The 22,613-nt window shown below is 35.2% G+C and overlaps 1 protein-coding gene across 5 annotated transcripts in view; it reads left to right on the top strand.

Annotated features, from left to right (window-relative positions):
- The window catches only part of FSTL5 (follistatin like 5), a 376,421-nt gene extending 363,211 nt beyond the window's left edge, over positions 1-13,210 (top strand). For all 5 annotated transcript variants that reach the window (XM_039700303.1, XM_039700304.1, XM_039700305.1 and 2 more), the window contains one exon: positions 10,801-13,210. In XM_039700303.1, the coding sequence (XP_039556237.1) occupies positions 10,801-11,503 (703 nt within the window). In that variant the 3' untranslated portion in view covers positions 11,504-13,210. The remainder of the gene's footprint in view (positions 1-10,800) is intronic.
- The last annotated feature ends 9,403 nt before the right edge of the window (positions 13,211-22,613 follow it).

The raw sequence follows: 22,613 nt of genomic DNA, 5'->3' as shown, positions 1-22,613 counted from the left end.
CCCTTGTTATCCCTCCCTCTGTCCTATAGGATTGGAGTGACAGAAGAAGGGTCTAAAGGATAATCCACGGATGCTTAAGGATGCTTTTGCTACACACCTATTAACAGTCATAACAAAATGGTAGCAGAATCCCTGCCAGTGTGAAATACACCAACTCACAGGGTGAGTGTTTGCCCTGTGACTGTATCAAATGAATTCAGAAAAGGCTTGACAGTAAACAACCTCCTTGTGCAATGGCTATGTATTTTGGTTTGTAAACAAAGTCAACTCTTCTCAGATATGTGAAGAGATATTAAAATGTGGCAGTGCTGAAGTTCAGGCAGCAAGTACTGATCTTCTGGAATAAGTTTCTTATTAAACCTCTTCTCAATAATAGAATTAAGGGAAAAAATTTATTTAGGCACTACAGTGATGAAGATGGAGAGTTATGCACATAAATGTGACATCCTGTAACCAGGAAACCTCCCACAGAACTGGGTGAGTCACTAAAGATTTCAGCCAGATTTCTGTTTTGCAGGTTTGTTTACCACTACCAATACACATAGCACATTCTACCAATGATACTTCTACAATACATTTTCTAATTCAGTTATTGAAATCTACTTTCTTGTTACGGAACAAACCCACAAAATCCAGAGCAGGAAGCTACACACATTTTAAATTGTTTAATGACATTCAAATAATTTTTGGTACACCTCTAAGGAGAAGTGACATAACAGATATATAAGAACAGTGAGATAATTGAGAGGAAAAAGTTGTTTTGTTCATTTCTGAAAAGCAAAATACTCTTCCTGAGCTTTGCTAGAGTCAATGCTACTTAGGCTGAACAGACTTGATAAAGAAGTTGAGAGAAATTTTATGTAAAACTATCATTACTTGGTCTAAACGATAATAAACCATTTTTCTACATTAACAAAGGTTTGTTTTTCAGGTTTGAAAGCCCCACACCTTAAAGGATAGTGATTGAATAATTTATTTTGAGCAGTGAAAGGGAGCCAGCTATATAAATCCTGTGATATGATAATCTGCACTTGAACATTTTCTCATAAATGGAAGTTGTATAGCATGTAAGGGAAATTTGTTTTTTACCTTTTATACCTGTTACAAACAATGGAATTTAAGGTAATGAGAATTTTGCGGGTAAAAAACTGAAAATTAGGTATGAAAAGAGAGAGGATGTGAAAATACTTGTAAAAACTGGCAATATGTATGTGTAATAATAATACCTAGTAAGATTTCTAAAATTGCTACCTTTTAATAAATGAATTTAGTGTTGGTGCCTTATGTCATAAGTTAGTTCTCAGTGATGGGCAAGTTCCTGTGAGGACACTATTCCAAAGAAAGATTTGATAAAAGATTTCCCTCACTCTGAGACATTTGATAATCTGATGAGAGCAAGAGAGAGGACTAATTTTGGTAGAGCAATAATCTGATTTGCTATAGGGATTACTTTGGCAGTTTGGGAATGAGAGCCTTCAGGTTGTTTTTCAGGAAATAAGATAGTGGTAATTATGATAATTACTTTGGGAAAAGAATGATGGAGTTCCTAGGTTTACTGTTCTTTTTTTCCTGTGTGTGTTACAAACAGGCTTATAGGTTCATAAAACGTGGAGAGAAATGACATATTTTAAATACCTTTAAATTGCTTAAAAAATATGGTCTTGAATTTATTTCATGAGATGAAAGTGGAAGTGATAATCTATAGTCTTATTAAGTTTGTCAATGTAATTATATGACTTTAAATGTGGGGCCTTGGTTTTTAATTTTAAAAAATAAGGCAATCATGCATATGATCTGCCTTTTTTTTTTTTATAATTGCGTTTTGCAATTACTACATTTTAGGATACTCTTCCTATCTCTTTGAAGTTGGTTTGGACAAGTAAATTTGAGTTACCTCAGTTTCCCTTTGTCTGGGTTCTGTAAAGCTCATTATGGAAAACTAATGACTCCCTGTGGAGAGCTGTCCCCATCCAGCAGCTGAGCTCCCGCTTAGCAGGAGAAACAGCTACTTTGGAAGAAGTTTAATTGTTGAACATAATGTTATGTGTCATAGAATATCCCTGGGGTAGCCCACTGTGTCACCTCCCAACCTTATCCAAACCTCCAGACTACTCATGGGAAAGGCAGAGTAGGAAACAGAGAAGGCCTTGGTGCTGTGCCAGCAGTGCTGAGCAATATCTAAAACATTAGTGAGTTATCAACACTTTTGTTCATAAATTTAAAACAAAGCATGTTGGTATAATAAACATGCAGGTTGGTATAATAAAAATTAACTCCATCTCAGCCAAATCTGGTATACTACTCTTACAGAAACTGCTATAGAGTTGCTAAGTATAATTAGCTTTATTTCATTTAAACTTTTGTCACAACATATGGCCAAAAATCTTGAAAATCTGTGATTAAAATCATTATTGTTTATTCATATGGAGCAAGGGAAGAAAGAAACAGTCACAGATTTCACAATTCTAGCATTTACTCCAATTGGAGTGATATGCCCACAGGCTACAGTTCCCACTCGTATTAACTGTACAATAAATTATTGGAATCTTAAGATTTGCTCTCATACCTGTCAGGTTTAAGTTACACATAACTCCAGTATGCACTGTGAGAAACACCTTTATGTGCTGATATTGTGCGTTATTTCACTGGATAGAAGAGACATAAGGGTTGAAATTGTCATAAATATTAATCAGAGATTAATGAGCAGTGGGAGGCTTCTACATACTAAGCTATAAGAGAGGAAATTTTGAATTGAATATTCCATCAACTATATATAAAACATTCTGGAAAAATGGAGGTATTCTCAAATATCACTTGCTGTTTTCCAACAGCCTAATCATAAAAATCAGACTAAATGAACAGAGGTGGCAGACACAATTTAACGACATAATTATAAATGGCCGTATTTTTTAATCCTTTTAGCTAGCCAGGTGCTTTGGAAAATTACAATGTTATAGCTACTTTGGGGGTTGGGTTCCATCTCTATAGAACATGCAGTAGTAATGCAGACTTCTTTACTCAGATCTAATAGCTTTCCTTTACTCAGAATGTAAAAAAAAATCTTGGGATAGTCAAAGCTCAGTACATGCACTTGGAGTTTTGGTTTGCAGAGACCTCATACAAAGGTCTCACTAATATAAATTTTGTGAAATGTTCCGATTTTGCTGGTTCTATAGACACCACTGTAGAACAACATTTTCTTACCCCGTTTTATTACATACAGCTTTTTGGCATCCCCCAAACTACTTACCTGTGCAATCCAAATCTATCACCTTAGTGACTTGCAATACTTCTTTTTACAAATTTGGTTAGTGATATTTTTTTTTAATAGTTGCTCTGGTCTCCTCATCAGAAAGATGAGACCCAATCTGGCAATGGAAGCAGAGTTAATAATCTGACACTGGTATGCTGAGATGGTTCATAATGCTGTAGAAAGGGGAAGCCAGATACATCTGTTAGTTAGAAGGCAGCAATTAGGTTATGGAGAGTAGAATTAAATTTGTTTGCAACTGATCATTGCTGTGTGTAAACAGGTAACTGTTTTGAAGCAGGTCTCCATGGTCTAATACCATTTCCCCAGCCAATCCACCATGATCTTGTACAGTTAGATCAATAAACCTCAAAAGAATGACCATTCAGCCTTAGGACATTTTTCACCCCATTATTTAGCTTTTATAGTTGTAATATTACAAGCAATTCATAAACCTTCTGAATTTGGAGATCAATGTGTTGTCAAGGACGATGCTCATTTTGAAAAGATATGTGTGTATGAAAGATCGGTAGTTGTAATATTATTAGTAACTCGTGTGAAATTCACAATTAATATCAGAAGCAGTGTAAGAAAAGTTTTAAAAAACAGCTGTTTTCTATACAGTGGATGGAAAAGTGGCATCACAACCTGAGGTCTGCAGAAGGGCAGATTCCTCTGCATTCTACTTGTGTGTGTGCTGTGAGCTAAGGGATTGTGTCCGATTACAGTCATTTCATGAGATCTGAAGCACTTGGTTGCTTCTTTTCAGGCATTGGAATAAGCTGCCCTGGGAGGTGGTGGAGTCACCACCCCTGGAGGTGTTCAAGACGTGTCTGGATGGTATGGTGATATGGTTTAGTGGTTACACCACCCCTGGAGGTGTTCAAGACATGTCTGGATGATATGGTGATATGGTTCAGTGGTTGTTGGGTTACAGTGGTAGTGCTGCGGGAGTGGTTGGACTGTATGAACTTAAATGTCTTTCCCAACCTTGATGATTCTATGATTTTATGATGGTTATTATCTCACCATCAAATGAATGAGTAGTATAAGATTAAAATCTACTGTACCTATGCAATTTTGATTATATGAACAAAGCCAAAAAAAACGGTGTTTCATACATCTGTCAGCTAGAAGAGGCCATGGGAACATTTTCTCTGACTTCTGCATGTACTTTCAGTTTTAAACATTTCAAAGAGTCATTCAGCGATTCAGACAACGAATCTGATATTTTTGAAGCTACATATACTTATCCAAGGAGATAGCAGTATAATCTTTACCTGGAGAGTCGCATCACAGAAAATTCATGATGTTGGCAGTTAGTTGCAATGGTACATTGTCCTCATTGATAGGAAAAATTACCTATTCCTAATTTAAAGTTGTCTGGTTTCAGTATGCAACCATTTTTACATTCGACTCAAACTCTGGCATAAAATCATTGTCTCCATTCCTCAAATAATTTTCAGGTTTTTCCTTGCCCCTGTTTTTTTTAATTCCTTTTTAGAAGGTCAGAAATGAGGAAAAAAAAACCCAATAAAGGATTCTTAGTTTAGTCTCCCCAGTGTAGAATACAGGTGTGTTGAAGTGAGTGTGTTGCATTATTCTTACTCACCTCTCTTTTGATATACCCTTAAGGACTTACACAGGCTTTTGAGTCTTAGTTTTATTTTTGATTCATTAGACTCAGCTTTTGTATTGACTTGCATGTCTGCTATGATCATTAAATCCTTTTATAGCTGCTACTTTTTAGGATACTGTTCTGTGTTCATGTCATACATTCCTCATTCACATATGAAGCTGCTCAACTTACCCTTGTCCATCTTTGAACATATTTTGCTTAAATGAGCAACTGACTATAATGATTTTGCTGTCATTATCTACAATCTTAGTGTCATGGACATTCATAGACATTTACATCCAAATAATCAGTGAAAATTTTGTGAAGTATCAGCTTTTGTACCAAGAAGTTTCCTGTAAAATGATGATTCTGCATTGACAACTCCATTGTTTTACAGACAAATTATTTTTCTTTCAGGTATGAGTTTTTATTCCAAGAAAATTATGCCCTCCTGATATTCAGTTACTTTCAGAAGGTTTTCTAATAAAAAAATTAAATTAGATTTGTCTGACAAAGTTAATTTTTTCATAAACCCAGGTTGACTGTGTTATATTCACGATTTTCTGTAATTCATTCTCATATCATCTATTTTATTATTTCTCTTGGATATGCATCAAGCTGTTCAGCTTAGCTGGGATACCTGACTTTGTCTTATGAATATTTCAACAATCTTTTTTTTTAGACTTTCCAAATTTTCCTGTTATTCTGAGATTTATTAAAATGCTAAGAGCTAGTCAACTCTTTCAAAATTATTAGGAACAAATTATCTAACCTGACAGATATATGTCCCTATAAAAACCTGATTATCACCTTCCTCAATTGCCAGTGGCTTGGAAAGTACTTTCTCATCTTGGGTAACAAGTATATTTTTTCTCATTCTTTGTTTCTTTCTGTTGGGTTTGTATTTTTTTAAACTATACCAGACATGAAATTCTTAGTTTTTCTTATCAGTTCTCTTTACTTCCCCTTTTCCCTTCTCTGCCTTCCCTCCAGAACTTCATTACTTTTCCCATCCTTACACCTTTGCCTAGCAATTCTCAGAGACTAAGAGTCAGCCTCACAAACCTCACAGGCACAAGAACAGACTTCTCTTGAATTGTTTAGCTTCTCAAAACTCCAGACACACAGCTCTCACTGAGACAGGCAGACAAACATAGGAAACACATAGCTTGCCAAATCCTTTTACACCCAAGAAGACTGGCAGCTTTAAACGATTCCCCCGCAACCCTTCTTTTTATCTGTATTGTTGTGCTGTTAGGGTACTAACATCCCTGTCCAGCTTTACTGAATTTTAATTGGAGCACTGAAATGTTGCAGGCAGTATGACAGCCAAGAAAGAATTGTTTAAACACTAGTATTGATAAAATCCTGTTAGTTCTAATAAATTGCTTTTGGCAGCTATACTCCTGGTTTTGGAAAGGGTAGATCCTTCATGAAATTTTACCAACTTCTCTCCCAGCCAGGTTCATAGTTCTGCCTATTTTTAGCAACCAAAACATTATTTTGATGGAGTGATTTTATATACTCTTATTCAAAATGATATATTTTTATATGTTTTTTCTCATGTCTGTCTCTTTAGTACCTCAGTTGCAATAATAACCTCTAGCATGATAAGTTAGAAACTATGCTGGGCCTTAGATAACATGTACTTTCACCTGGACTATGCCAATGGATTATTATATAGCCTTAGGCCAGTCATTCAGCTTCTTTACCCTCTGTATTATCTGTACATTTCTTTGAAATCAGTAACTATAAACTGCTACGTATGTTCTATACATTATTCTGCTCACATAACTGGTATCTCAGTGTATTCAGCTCCAGAAATATTACACTGTGGGCTAATTTTACGTCTGTGTCCAAAACAGTGACTTTTTGAAGTTTGAACTAGAAAACATTACAAAGCAAAAAGTCTTTTGCATGTAGATGGTACAAGAAAATGGAATTATATTTTATCAGGGCTAGAGAAGTCAGTTCTCTAAGGAAGGAAAGAGAGCATATCACCCAAACCTTTGCTTCCAATTCAGAAGTAAATAGAATGCAATGAATAGCAAGGATAGCTGTAAATAATTGTGAGCTGAAAATAAATAATCACTGAAAAAATGCATTAAACTGCTCTTTGCACACTTTATAAGCAAGATTCATTGTAAGCAAGCATTCAGGTATAACTGATTATCAGAATACATATGGTTAGCTGCTGTAGCATATAAAATCAAATTCCTTAATAGCTCCAGAGCAAGGGACAATAAATCTCTCAAGTGCAATAAAAATAGAACATCAGATAAAGTGGGTAAAATGTTGAAGCCGGTTTCTATAATTTTCAGTTAAACTCAATTACTAAAGCTGAAGCTACTGTTTACATCACAGGAATAGTCTGTCCAAGATACTGTAAACTTTTTACTTGTGGCTTTTTGAACTGTGAACTAAATATTACAAAGAGATCGATAAAGCTATAAAGGAAACTAGTACCCTTATGTTATCAGCTGGTTTGTTTTAAAATGTGTTTGCTGACTAAGTCTGGAGATCTGGAGTCCCTTGCTGTAGACAAACATAATTTTTATTAAATCTGTCTGTGCTAGTGGGAAGGTTTACATCAACATTCTTCCATGGTTCCTAAGATATTTCAGTCACACTAACCAGGTTAGTCAAGAAAAAAATTTTAAAGGATCTTAATTATTTCACAGGAGCTAAATTTATCCTGATGACATGCATTGGGGAATGCTTATGCAAACCTTTTGAATTTAGGGGATTTGTGTGAGAGAAGGTACCACCAGGTAATGAGAAGCTGGAGTACAGCCCAACGGCAGTGTCCTCTGTGGGCAAAGCTAGATGCCAAACGTGAGTCTTTCCACATGTGCAGTTATGTTACCCCTAGGGAAGGTAGACAAGACCTTTTTTTTAGCCTTGGACAACACATTCACATTTGGTAATCAAAGAGTTTATGCAACCAAGGTAAACATGGGTTAAGTGTGCCTGTGGTTCAAAAACATACATTCTGGGAATAATATTTGAGGAGCAAAGATTAGTAACTTATATGTTCCTCTTTAAATCAATAACATTTGGATGCAAAAAAAATATTGCATAAATTGATCATTAACACTGCTTAATCAAATAATCATAAGCAGGAAAGATTTCTTTGAATCAAATTGATTTAAATACTTAATTTTAATCACAGTTTAAATCAGCAAGTAAGATTTGCTGATTTAGATAATTGATGATAATCTTGTTTTGCATTTCTTTTACTTTAGAAGAAGGTCATTTTTATGACCTGGAATAAGCTTTAGAAAAAAATGAATTGTTGAGCAGCACAAAAATTTCTTCTTCTAGCTTGATATATGATAAATGAAAAAAAGAATGAGTTTAGGTTTTGACCAGTTTAAAAGATATGTATTTAGATTTTTAAATTTGGGGTGGAAAATGGTTAAGAATTCATTTGGGTTTTTAAAAAAATATTACCTTTTTTAAAAAAAAGATTACTTGTGTTTTCTCTCATGCAGGATAGAAACTAAAGTGCAACTTAAAACATACAGTCAAATTTTAAGTTTTTTTCCTGAATTTAATGAAATGTGATGGACAAATGTATTGAATAAAATGTATCAAATATAGTAAAATGTTAACTGACCAATTTTTTTATATAACATAATTTGTTCCTATTTTTAATATAGTTTCTGAAAACGACAGGCCAAATATTAAAAAATATTTATAGATTTAATAATGTAAATGATGACTGCTGTATTTTCAAAATCACAGTAAGGATTTGGTGTATGTTTATGTATATTGGAAAATTTCACTTGGCTATAAGTCTGTGGCTTAGTACCTATGTAAGCTAAAAACAACTCAGTGAGAGCCTTTTCTTTCACTTTCAAAAAAGTTTTCCTGATTTTTCCCTTGACTATATATTGGTATGCTGAAAGTGAAAACTGGTTTTCAAACCCAAGGTCAGCTTGCCAGTCTCAAACAAAAAATGTACTGTGTGTTTGCAACTGAAATTGAGATCAAAAGTAGTTAAAGCAAAAACTCTCTGCACTGTGTTCTTTTATTAAAATAGATTAAATAATATTATAATAGCTTAAAATTAAGCTATTCAGTACCTGTCATCACATTGACCTTAAAATTAGGTATTTTCCCTTTATCTTCTTGTGAATACTCCTGTTCCAGGATGGTTCACTGATCATTGCTTTACATTGTTATGTAAAAATGCAATCAATAAGCCAATTCTATTGTCCTTTTGTATCCGCTGCTCATGTGTCTACCACTGGTTATTAAATATGGAGATGTGAAATGTCAGTGTTGTTACCTATTTAACCTTTTCTATTACAGGACAATTTTGTACATAATACAGCATAGGTCTGTTCCTTATAGCTGAAAAATACTTACCAATTAATAATGAAACCAGGAATCAACGAGTTAATGGCTACCCAAAAAGATTAAGAAACAGATGTTATGTGGCAAAAAAAAGCTAAAAATCAAGATCTGCCTTATGATCCTGATCTTTTTCTATGGCAGAACAGCAGACCTCATGAATAGAAGAGTAATGTTATCTTAAATAAGTTATCCAGACATAACTTCCAAAAAATCTCACTCACACTTTCCTAACCAAGATGATTGAATTAATGTATTTATAAGTGGCTGAATAACTGAAGACAAAATTGATCTCATAATCAGATCAAATTGTAATCATGGACAGTGTCATTCACACTGCACCATCTTTGGGTAGGATTTGGACCAAATTAAATCCTAAGGTCCCTAACAATTGAAATAGTTCTTTAGTTCCGTGCTTTTATGATACTGAAGCAGTATGTAAGGATTTTGGAAGGTGGGGCTAAAATTAGAAGTGTTCAGTAGAAATTGCAAATGTAATTCACCCTATGTTATACTGAGGAACTGCCTGAACAATGTCCTGAAACGTTTTTTGCCTATACTTTGGCAGTTCACTGATTAGTAAGTACACTGGGGTTATGAGTATAGTGTGAAAATTTTGTGTTCTTGTCAGCTCAGTTGTTGGAACATTCTGGCTATCATATGGCTTTATATCAAAATTAGGTGAAAGGTATTTTTAGATTATATTTATCATCACACAGCCTCATTTTTAGGATCAAATATTCAGATTCAAAGTGCCAAGAAATGTGCCAAAAGAAAACAGCTGTTTGGGAAAAGTGCTGTGTAAGCTGCTTAGATAAGTAAAGCTAATATACTTTCACATGGCTCGATAATATTTAGAAGTATCTTTTTTTGCACATATTTATATATAGTCAATTGATTGTGCAGTCAGAACATACATTACCATTAAAGATAGTGCTATAGTTTATATTAAAAGGTTGCAATCAATCAGCTCTAGGATTTTAAAGTGTAATCATATTATTCATGTTCAGTGAAAGTTTCTTGATGTATGGAAGAGCATAAAGGATCATTTAAATTGTAAGAAATATGGTGTTTGGGTGATTAGGAGGCATAAACCTAAATCCTTTTATGATATTAATTTCTGTTGAATTAAAATAAGGAAGATTCAGATAATGATCTGAATAACAATGCGCGCTGGGTTAAGCTGATGTTCCCAAGTAAGTTGAAGAGTCCATGAACTGAATTCAGATATATGGGATGTGGTATCTATTGATATTTAATCTTTTTCTCCTTCCTGGCTTTTGTAAAAGTTAGAAATTACTAGAAAGTAATGGTTTACTTTTCGCTCATGTCAGTAGGAAAAAAGAGCTTTCCCATTAATCAAATAAATGGGTTTTAGGCATTTTTTTATACATTCTAAATTACAACACTAAAAATAGAATATTATAAACTGCTTAATAACTGAAACATCTGAAGCTGAGATAGATAGCAATGCACCGCTGCACATATTATCTCCTTTGCTCATGGTGTCTTTCCCCATTCATACATAATGCACACAGGAACTCTGACTTTGGTTTTCTGCTTTTCCTTTCAGGTTTGGATATATTCTTCATAAGGACGATCCCATGCTCCAGAAAATTGATCTAGAAACGATGTCATACATCAAGACAATTAGTTTAAAGGATTATAATTGCATTCCTGAGTCACTGGCTTATACACATCTTGGAGGATACCTTTTTATCTGCTGTAAGCCTGACACCACTGGGGCTGTCCTGCCGCAGCTCATCGTGGATAGCGTTACTGATTCCGTGGTTGGATACAATGGCGACGTCACGGGCACGCCGCACGTCTCTCCAGATGGACACTACCTTCTCAGCATTGATGATGCAAAAGGCCTCCTGAGGATCCAGTCCATAACAGTGAGAGGAGAAATACAGGATGCGTTTGACATTCACACTAATTTGCACATATCTGATGTAGCTTTTCAGCCATCCTTCACTGAAGCTCATCAATACAATGTCTACTGCAGCTCCAGCACACAGACTGATGTTCTCTTCCTGGAGCTCTCTTCTGGCAAGGTGAAGATGGTGAAGAGTCTGAAGGAACCCATGAAGGCAGGCGAATGGCCTTGGAACAGTAAGAACCGTCTTATAAAAGACAGTGGCCTTTTTGGTCAGTATCTCATGACCCCTTCCAAGGAATCTCTGTTTATCCTGGATGGACGGCTCAATAAGTTAAATTGTGAAATCACCGAAGTTGAGAGAGGCAACACAGTAGTTTGGGTTGGAGAAGCATAAAAATCTGTGTTAGATATTTACTTGAGTTAATAGTTTTACAGTACATTGCACTTAAATTACACCGTTCTTCAAATTTACACAATTTTAATTTTAAATTGTTAGGCCCTTCTATACCTGTTCCTTCTCTGACATGTACACAATTTCAATCAGCTTCCACGTGAAGTGACTAAAAGGATGGCTGTTTGATAATGGCACTCCTTATTAATTATCAGCTGAGATTGTGTTTTTTAAAATAATGAAATATTGAAATTGATGCTAAGTATAATAAATTAGTGTAAAAAAGAAAAAAAAAAAAACAACCAAAAAAGCTTCAAGAAATTTAATATGATACCTTGCATTTGTAAATGGAAGACTTAAATATTATTAAAATTTTGGGTTTTTTTGCTTCAGACACAAAACAAGAGCTGTTGTACAACAACTTTTGACTCCTTAAGCTGAAATGTTATGTCCTGTCCAGTCCACTGTTAAATCTTTTTGTGCCTTGAAGCGAAAGTCTCACAAGAAAGACAAATGTAGAAATTATAAAATTTATTCCCACTATGGCTACAGGATTACTTGTCATTGGAAAGAAAGTTCTGCTATCAAATTCCAGGTGACAAGTTGTGCAACATACATGGACAGGAAAAAAATTATATATTTGCAGTGTTTTCTGATCACTGTATTTTGGAGTTTATTTTTATGGTCTCTTAGCTGGGAAAGCTGCTTGCAGAAGCTGTACCTTTTTTTAGAAAAAAAATAGATGCTAGGTTTTTCAGCTATTACAGGGTGTCGTCAGCAAGGAGTTTCAAGTCTGCTCAAGAGAAATATTGCACATTCTTTCAGAATATACCATATTCTTAAAACCTGGCATCACAAAGCTTCACTTATGTCATTGAGGAAACTGTTAATTAAACATAAAGAAAATACATTTTAGGAAAATGAGAATTCAAAGAACTGAAGTCTACGACCAGTAGACAACATTTTTGCTTATTCATTGTACCATTGATTCCTATTTGTTAAACCATTTGGTTAGCTCAACAGATTTTCTAGTTCTTGCATCCAACTGGATTAGTGCAAAAAAAAGAGACAAAAACAAAAAACAAACAACAAAAACTTTGTATTTTTTATAGTTTGTTTACTTAGTATTCTAATATAACACTGGTTAAACATGTAAATGGGAAAAATAAGATTCCCAGAAGTAGAATAACAAGTCAATAGAAAGCCAGCAGTGAATATCTATCCAGACTCAGAGCAATGACTTAGAAGTTTGAGAGTATTTTTATTTTTATTATGTTTTTGCTAAAGAATGCTTATAAGCTCTTAAAATGACCTCCATTTACTGAAGGCAATCAGAAAAAAATATCTTTTTTTAAACAAAGTTTTACTGCAATTTAGATTGTGTAAAATTGCTTTGAAATCTGGAATTTTCTAGCATTGTAATCTTGTGTGCATTGAGCATTCTGCCCTGTGTGGTACAGTAGATCTCTCTTTAGCTTGAGCAAACCTCCTGGTAAGTAGCTTTAACAGAGATAAAAATTTGCTTACATTTCTAGCTACTGAATCTATTTTCCTTTTTAAGAACTCTTTTCCATTGTGAGCAAACAATAATCATGTAAACTGTCTGTTACTCAATTGCAGTAGTCTGTCTCATGCAGTTTTTGTTCTGTAATTTATACCACGTGAATGTTCTGTATGTAGAAAATGCTTGACAAAAGGAGAATAAACCCCATAAATTTTAAACAGTCCTGACTTTGGTGAATCATCCAATCAGCCACTGAGCTGGCAAGTAAACGGACTATTTGAAAGCACCTATTATTTTAAATAGATGTATGAAAATAGATGTATTTATATATATGCAAAATAATACGCAGTGGGGAAAGAAAATTTTTTAAAAAAGCTTAAGTAACTGGAGAAGTTTCCTTTGGCTGCTACAAAGGAAAGCTCATCTTATACCACAAGCTCATTATTAACACATCTAAAGCACAAGTACAGGCTGAGTGGGTAATAGGTTGAGGCAAGCCTTGGGGAGAAAGACTTGGGAGGGTTATTGGATAAAAAGCTCAATGTGACTCAGCAGTGTGCATTTGAAACCCAGAAATCCAACTCCATCCTGGTCTACATCAAGAGAGACATGACCAGCAGGTTGAGTGACGTGATTATTATTATTTGCCTTCAACAATTCTACTTCTTTTTGATTATATTGTCCAGACTATGTCTGCAAAGAATGGCCACAGCTTCTCACCGTTGTTTTTAAAGTGAATTTAAACAAATATTGGATCACCATGGTTGCTTTGATAGCTCTTACAGTTGAAGTTCAGCTTTCTCAAATACAGGTGGCATGAATGAAAGTTTTAATCTGAATGAGGAGAAGAGCTGGAACCTGTTTCCATTTTTTGCTAGCAGCTCTATGAGGAAAGCTGAGGTAAGGGGGCTTTTTCAACCCAGAGAGGCAACATCTCCAGGGAGGCCTAATAGCAGCCTGCCAGTACCCATGAGAGGTTATAGAAGAGAGGGTTAGATTCTTCACAGCTGTGCATAGCAGGAGGACAAGACAGCAGCATAAATTGAATAAAGAGTTTCAGGCTGGATATAAGGAAAAGCTGTGATGACAGTCGAGCATGGGAGCATATTGCTTAGAGAGACTATGCAGTCTCCATCCTAGGAGATTATTAACATCTATCTGGATTATGCCCATCTGACCTTTAGTGGAACTGGCTGTGACTAGCAGTGTTGGACTAGAGACCTGCCAAGCACTCTTAAAACCTCAGTTGTCTTGTGATTCCATCATTACAATTTGGGGATGGAAACTTAATTTTTTTTAGTTGTTTAAGTTTCTGATTGAGTTTAATGTAAAACCTGTAAATGTTATGGTATGGCCTAAGCAAAACTCAAAAACCAGTATTTTTTGTCACTTGGAATCCTTAGCTCAGAACATCTCACTTTAAAGAATATTGTCATTTACAATCTGGAACACATTTCTTGGATTCCAGGAAATCCTAAGCTGATTGTAGAACTTCCACAGGATGAAATATGTAGAGGTAAGTGCTCCTTTTGATGTATCTGAAAAAGAGCTATGGCAGAGCGAAGGAGGACTTGAGAAAAACATTGTAGATAAGATCTGAGTATGTGTCCAAATGTGAACACAACCACTTAAGTGTATCCCTAGTCAGAGATTTTGTAGTAAATATTTTCTAGGGATTTATACTATGGTTTAGTAGTGGAATAAAATTACCTCTTAATTTACTAATCAATTTTAGACAGGAGAGCTCATATCATAACTATGGTCATGTCTTCAAAAGAAGCACTGCAACATGGAACAAGTCCTGTTCACTTCTCATCAGTTTGTCCTTTGCATTTTGGTTTTCATCTTAAGCAGTTCCTAAAGAATGCTACTGTTAACTTTGTTTGAGGCTAGCAACTAAGATGCAGGACACAAGAATTTTTAAAAATACATATTTAAGCATTATTTAGCTGTCATGATCCATAAGTATGACAATATTTTTGTGAATATGTTTGTTAAATAAAAAAACTTCGTAACAAGTTAGTGTCTAAAAATCTTAACTTCAGCCAAGTACAGAAAGCAACAAGATAGAGCATATGAGGTGAAAAAGAGAGGAAAAACTCATTCTGTACATACATACACTAATTAGAGAGATGTGAGATGGAGCCCAGCAGTTGAGAACCTTTGCACTTGCACCACACTGACACAGTTTCACTGTGACCAATCTCCCCACAATGGAGGAAGACTTGGAGGAGAAGGGCAAAAATAATGAGCTCAGGGAACAATGTCAAGAATGACCAATTATTGTAAAGAAAGCTGCATTTTTTAGGGGGACTGAGAAGTAAACTTTGGCTTAGATACACAACTGTACCTCGAGTCATCAGGTTGTATAAACACCTTTCGCTGAGATAATTAGTGGCGACTCCTGTTCTGAGCTAGCCAGAGCAGCATGGGGGCAGAAAGTGTATGTGTGGCTCAGCCTTGGGGTTGAGTTTGAAAACTGGCCAGCTACGAAAATGAACTTTGAAGAGAGTAATGAGCTTGACCTGGATCATTCCTTGTACTCCTTTCTGGTGACTTGACACACCCAGCACCCTGATGATGAGAATACGGGGGCTGGTAATGGGAGCCAGGTTTGCATGGTGATTCAACTGCATATTACAAAAGCTACATTGTGCTTCTGGTATGATTTCAGTGTGCTGCAGTAATACTCTAAAAAATCAAAATGCCATGAAACAACAATTATATAAAGTAAATTTGGTATTAAGCTTTAAATCCTCCTAATGTGGAGCCTCTTAGTCAGAGCTTGTCCAACTCCTACCTCCACATGCTATCAGTCCATTTTGTGTAATACTGGAATTAAAAAAAAAATAAAAATCAGTACTTACAGTGCTTTATGGTATCAAAATAATTGAATTTGGAAGAAATAGGTGAAATCCTACTTATGCTGATGTTAGAAGCATTTCATTTTATAGTCAATTAGTATTGAATTATGGAGAATACAGTAAAGGCAACAAAGACAGCATGGTGAACTATTTCCTTGTTACATTGATGAATGAAGAGATTCTGACAGGTCTGTACCTGAGTTAGGAGATCATCATCTAAGATATGTTTACATTCCTTAGCACAGGTAATTCAACTTCCAGATTCTTCAAGGGGTTTTATATTGGGGTGTTTTTGTTTGGATTTGAAGAGCTTTTGATGGGGTTTTTTGGTGGGGAGTGGACAGAGGTGTTTTTTCTTTTTAGCAATAAGAAATTTTCAGAGAAAGTACTAACAAGACTATGTGTCAAAAATCTATTGACACTACTGATAAAAATTCATAAACAGGAGTTACAGATACTAGTTCACTTGAATCTATCCTGCCTGTCACCTCTTAAAGGGTTAAATGCCCTGTTACTGTGCCACTACTTTAAAAATTATTTAAAACTGTCTTCAGTGAGCTATCTTTCACAAAGTATGACAAATTCAGTTACTGATAAAAGACTGAAAGATACTGAAATTGCTTTTTTCTATTTAGAACTAATGCATGAAAGATTGCTTCTTCTAGCTTATGAATATTAAACTTGTTCTTATTTTAATCTAATAGATGAAAAAAATAGTTTCCTGTTATTAGTCATGATGGTAATGTTCTTATTTTTAATCTTCTCAAGGTATGTGTCCTTTACACACGGATGGATAATACTTCTCTCATTTTGCAATGCTTCTTTTTATATTTTTCTCTAGTAATGAAAATTCAGGTATATGCTTTCCTTTTAATTGTCATTAAACCTATGACAAAAAAAGAAGTACTTTTGCCTGGTAATATTTTTCAGTACTGTCCTTGTATAAGATTCAAGAAAAAAGCAAACCACAATTCACCATACCCCAGTAACTTCTTGGAATCTTCCACAAGAAGATTCCCTTCCCTTCTGTGCCCTCATCTCAGTAGACCCATGCTAAATAATTGCTAATGCTGCAGCCAATACTGCGAAGAAGTAGAAGCAACAGCATAAGGAAAAATTATTGCAAAAATGAGAAAAGAAGAGGAGCTAAGTCTCCAAGTTATGGAAAATTAATTTTTAAGCATTCTAATTAAAATTTTTAATAAATAGCCATTTTCTCTATGTTGACTGTAAAGAATAAATGAGATACACTTGTAAAGTGTACTTGGATGCTGTTTCCAAATAAACTTTCTCCCTATACTTTGAGAGCAGGATGACATAATTTAATGCTGTTCAGGCTGGAGGTGGATCCTGGGTCCTGGTTAATTTCCAGTTAAGTGGACATCTGGGGTGGCATTTGTGCTATCTTAGGACCATGGAACCATAGAACCAGTAAGGTTGGAAAAGACCTTCAAGATTGAGTGCAAATTTTGGCTGAACACCACCATGTCAACAAGACCATAGCACTGAGTGCCATATTCAATTGTTTCTTGAACACTGCTCTCTTCCATGAGCAGCCCATTCCAATGTTTAACTACATACGGTGAATAAATCCTTCCTAATCTCCAACCTGAACTCCCCCAGGTGCAGTTTGAGGCTGTTTCCTCTTGTCCTGTCCCTGGTTGTCTGGGGAAAAAGGCTGACCCCCACCTGGCTATACCCTCCTTTCAGGTGTAAAGAGTGATGAGCTTACCCCTGAGCCTCCTGTTTTCCAGATTTAACAACCCCAGCTCCCTCAACTGCTCTTTGCAGGATTTAGTCTCTTACCTTCCATTAGCTCCAGTGCCTTGACATGTTCCAGCACCTCAAAGTCTTGAAGTGAGGGGCCAAGAACTGGGAAGAGTGTTCAAGGTGAGGCCTCACCAGTGCCAAGTACAGAGACAATAATTTTCCTGGTCCTACTGGCATTGAAATGTTGTCCTCTTTTACCTTGTAAACTTAAATGAAAGATTTAGCTGTGGGAGTGAGCCTCTTTCCCACAAGATCAGCATGATCTTTGGAGTTGTATTTGATGCTCAGATCAGTTTTGGCTAAAATGATATATCATTTTCATCTTAAATAATATTACATTACATAATATTGCTTTTACTTCACCTGTTTTGTTAAACTCTATTTACCTTGGATGATCCCAGTCTTGTGATAGAGATTTTCCTCCTTCTGACTGTTTTCAAAACCCAAATATAACACCTTTCATTTACTTCACTGAAGAAAGGTGTTTTCCTAATTTTTCCAGGCAGGTGGAACATTATCTTCAGTTTAGTACAGGAATCTTCAGTGATTTTGGGCTCAGAACCTGATGAAGACAAGCCTTGGTTCCAGATTTCACACCAAACTGCACATAACTCTCTAAAATATGGGGTCTAGAACTCTCTAAAATATGGGGTCTAGGAGAATTCCAGTCAATGCCATGGCACTGCTGTTTGGGACTAAGGTTAGAGAAGTTAAAATATTTTATTTTCCATCATCATTTTTAATATTAGTTTTGGGATCCATAACCTGTTGTTCTGAAACAGAAATCTGTAACAGAAATCTTGCTGCTTGTGCCATCTTCCCTTGTGCTGATAGCAGAAATTATTGTGTGTTCCTATTTTTCATGCTTGCCCTCATTTTGTTTACTTATATAAAGAAATGTGCATGAAACACAGTGAAGCTATGATGATCTAAGGGTAGAGGCTTCCTAGGAGGGGAAGAGCTGCTAGTTAACATGATGGAGAAAAAACCAGAAATATTTGTACATAAATGAAGCCCTTTTTCAAGAAGACCTAAATGAGCTTTATCTTAAAAAATGGAAGGTTTGTTTGACCATCACACATACATGAGAATGTCAAATACACTACCTGGTGTTCCACAGAGTATTCTTCTGGTTTTCCAAACATTTTAAACATGCCAAGGACTAAATGTTCTGAGTTCAACAAATGTGATTTTTCTTTAAGGCTTTTGTTAATACTATTATACTGCTATTGCTTTTTTATTATTATTTTTTACTAGAAAACTTATAATTAAGATCTAGTAGACCTTATTTTATTTTGAGATTCAATTACACACTGTAGATTTTTATTCATTGAGATTCATCATGATTTACACACCTTACAGAGAGATGATAATTGGTAACAAGAGAATTAAATTTCTCCATTGCTTCTCCAAATATACTTCCATTTGAATGACAGCCTTTTTGGGAATCAAAGGCATTGTATTCCCACTCTAATTTGTTCATATCAATATAATTCCAAATCATTCTTCTTTTTGAAAACCTCTTTTTTCCTCACACATAGGCATATAATAGAAAGCAGGAAAATAGAGAACTCTTTTCCTGTTTTTATTCTAAGCTTCAGTAATTCCTAAGTATTTTCTAAGTATTAGTTTATACAAGTGAACTACAACTCTTCAGATAGTGCTGTATTGCCAGTCATGTCTTCTCTTGTTGTTCAAGGCAATCTTTTTTTTAAATTGGGACCTCACATTTGTATAAGGGTTAGGACCATTATATGTACCTAAGAACCACTCAGCTTGTAGAACAAGCATAATTTTATATTATTCCTTTTCACATTGACCAGAACATGAATGAAGTGTTTCCTTTAAATTAAAAAATATATATATTTTTTTTTTTCATCAGAGATTTTTTAGTATCTAAAGTCAGGATTTCTCAGAGTCCAATTCCACTTTACCTGTGACATGGCTTTCTCTTTCACTATCCATTGAGTAACAAAGTACATTTACATCAAAATACTGCAGTACCAGACAGTGAATAGGGAGAATTATATTAATGTTGTGATTAGAAATCACAAAAAAATTCTTAACAAAGAATCTAAACTCAGAAAATAGTGAAATATTTTTAAATTTCAGCTACACTCAAACCATTAAATAAGAGTACCAATAATATAGGAGGAAGTCAAAAGAAGAAAATAGTATTTTCTTTGGACATTTTGCCTTCTAATTCAAAATGGTATCAGGTATTATTGATTTGAAATACTGTAATTCTTCTGGATTTTTCAAACACACACAATGTTAAGGATGTCATAGATGCCTAGATAATTTCCATAAAGTGCTGTTAAATAAGTGCATTTAATTTCCCTTTATAATTTTAAACCATGTGTTAAACTGCTTCTTAGAGGTTTTCCTTTTTAGTGTTACTTATCCCAACATTTTACTCTTGCATATAGTTTGTCCTCTGTCTTCTCATAAACAGTGATTCCATCCAGAATATTTATTTTAGTCAATTTTAAATATCAAGCAATAATTTTTGTCTGGGCAGAAAAACTGCACTCTGCCTTGTTCCTGGAAGTTTAAAGTCATTTAGTTCAAAGTTCTGTGAACTCCTTTTCTCTTTCTCATCTGAGTGAGCTGTTGATAGTTTTCATTTCAAGAAAGGTCATCCCTCTGTCAGGAAATTTTCGTCAGAAAGTCTCAGAGGAATTTCTTTGGCATTGTATATCAAATCCTTAAAGCAAAGTATTTGATACACAAAATAGGATTTGTTTTCCTTCTGGCTGTTTGCAAGATATATCAGTAAATGAACAGAATCAGAATTTGGGAAGAGCAAAAACCTTAAAACACCTTTCTTTCCTTACTGGTGTTCATAAGGAGAGTGTTGACAGCAAAGTGGGGATATAGAGTTTAAATCTGTAAAAAAGTCTGAGCATTTTGGATCACAGAAAAGAGTTGGAGAACAATTTATTTAACCTGGTTTTCAAGTGCATTTAAACTAAGATATAGTTTTCATGCCCCTCAGGTGTTTGGTAACTAGGACAGAAAAACACCCTTGGCACACTCCACTGACAAATTCAGATCCTGAACAGACCTGAGAAGAAAACTTAAAACCACAGAAAAATACAAGAAAATAAAATTATATTTTGTTATTATGGTATTTAGTCTGCTTTAATAATCACAAACAAGGTGCCGGCTTTTGCCTATTACCAAATGTTATACAGTAATCTCCTTGGATTTCATCTGCTACTTATTGTGATTTAATTGATTTTAGTGAAGTTGTTCTTGTCTTCCAGTAGGATATATTAGACTCAGTTTCAACTTACTGTTTCTGAAAGTTCTGAATGTCCAAGATTTGTAGAAAATGAAGCAAGTCTGTTGTAATTTGAGAAGAGTGCCACAGAGCCACGCACTACAGAGTTATTGCAGAGCAGAAACACAATGGTTTAATCCAAAGTACACACAACGTGAGGATGTCTGGGGTTTCTCTGAATTGATTGAAACATTTAATTGTTTGTCCTAGACTGCTGAAGGGTAAAATTTATCATCAGACTTATCATCTTCATGCATATAGTGCTTAACGTATGAATTTCAGTTCATATATGAACTGAAACAGAATTTGGCCTCAGCTTTGGAGCTGGGAGTGGTATTCACACCCACAGATGAAAGCCTTGGATCTTCTAATGCAGCATGGGGACAGCTGGTATCTCAGGAGAAAACTTGAGAGAACCCATTGAGCTGAGTGGGCTTTCTTGTTTTGCTCGTTCCAGTGTAAGTAATTTCCAGGCCTTTAGATTTATATTGGATATTGCAGATAGATTTTTATTAATTTGATCAGATTATGTTAGAATGATATCAAGGACAGGGTAAGAACACCCTAAAGGATTAGACCCCACTATTTTTCTGAAGAGCCTACTCTCTGCTGACATGGGTCTGAAATAAATCCTCAACTTACTCAGCATTGTGGGAAGATCTTGATCTGCCCCAGAAACAGACCCTTTGTCTTCTGGAAATAATGTTGAGGAAGCTGACATGCACAGGAGAATTTAGAGGCCCAAGTGAAGGAGGCAGGTAAGCACAGCTTCTATGGATCTAAATTTTGTATGCAGGTATTTTATATGTTTTGTGGGTCTAAAATTTAATCAGGAACCCAATGTAATTCACAGCATGTGAATGGGAGTTTTGTGAGAAAAGATAAACGTATTAAGCATCATAATACCTTATGCCTCAGCAACCCAATCCCAAATTACGTTTTCAAACAAAATGTGGATAAATTCTAACCAACACAGTCCACAGGTTGCTACTATAAGTATAAAATAAGCAAATTTTTTCTTCTGTTTATAAGACAGAAGTTCTGTGCCTGATCTCAAGGCAGGTCAAGCAAGCCCTGACCAATTCTGAACCATGCGGTTTAAAACACTGAATGAAAAAGTACTGGGACAAACAATGACATATCAGGAAAGTAGTTCAGTTTGTTTTTCCCTTTTAAGCAATATAAGTGACAATATGAAGAAAAGCTGAGGAAGCTTTGTGCTATTGCACTGTAATAGCTGCCATTTGGTTTCCACACTTTTGCAGATTACTAGCAAATGCCAGAATTTCTAAGAATTGCTCCTCTGCTGCACAAACTATTGTGGCTTTTCTGTTAGCTCTGGAAAAACATGCAAATAAGGCCCTGCAAGCAGGAAATCATGGGACTTTTTCAGTTTGTTACATTAATACTGTCAGACTCCAGTTAAAAATTCAGTATGACTGGGACAAACAAACTTTAATCGACTGGAAGCCTCAGTCACAATAGTGCCACTGTTTTCATTGTTAGCATTCCTTTGTTTAAAAAAGTCTGAAAGGTTTTCTTTTCCTCCATAATATTCTCTCCTGTTAATACCTGAATTGGGGCAGTATGTGGCTGTGTGCCATACCTCATTTTTATGCCGAGCACACATATTGTGTGACATTCTGAGGGAAACACCTTTATCCTGGAACCCCACAAGTGCTCAGTGGG

Source organism: Passer montanus, unplaced genomic scaffold (genome assembly GCF_014805655.1).
Source record: "Passer montanus isolate IOZ18808 unplaced genomic scaffold, ASM1480565v1 scaffold14, whole genome shotgun sequence".
In the NCBI taxonomy this organism is placed as follows: domain Eukaryota; kingdom Metazoa; phylum Chordata; class Aves; order Passeriformes; family Passeridae; genus Passer; species Passer montanus.
The sequence above is the reverse complement of the archived record's forward strand: the minus strand, read 5'-3'. Positions and strand labels throughout refer to the sequence as shown.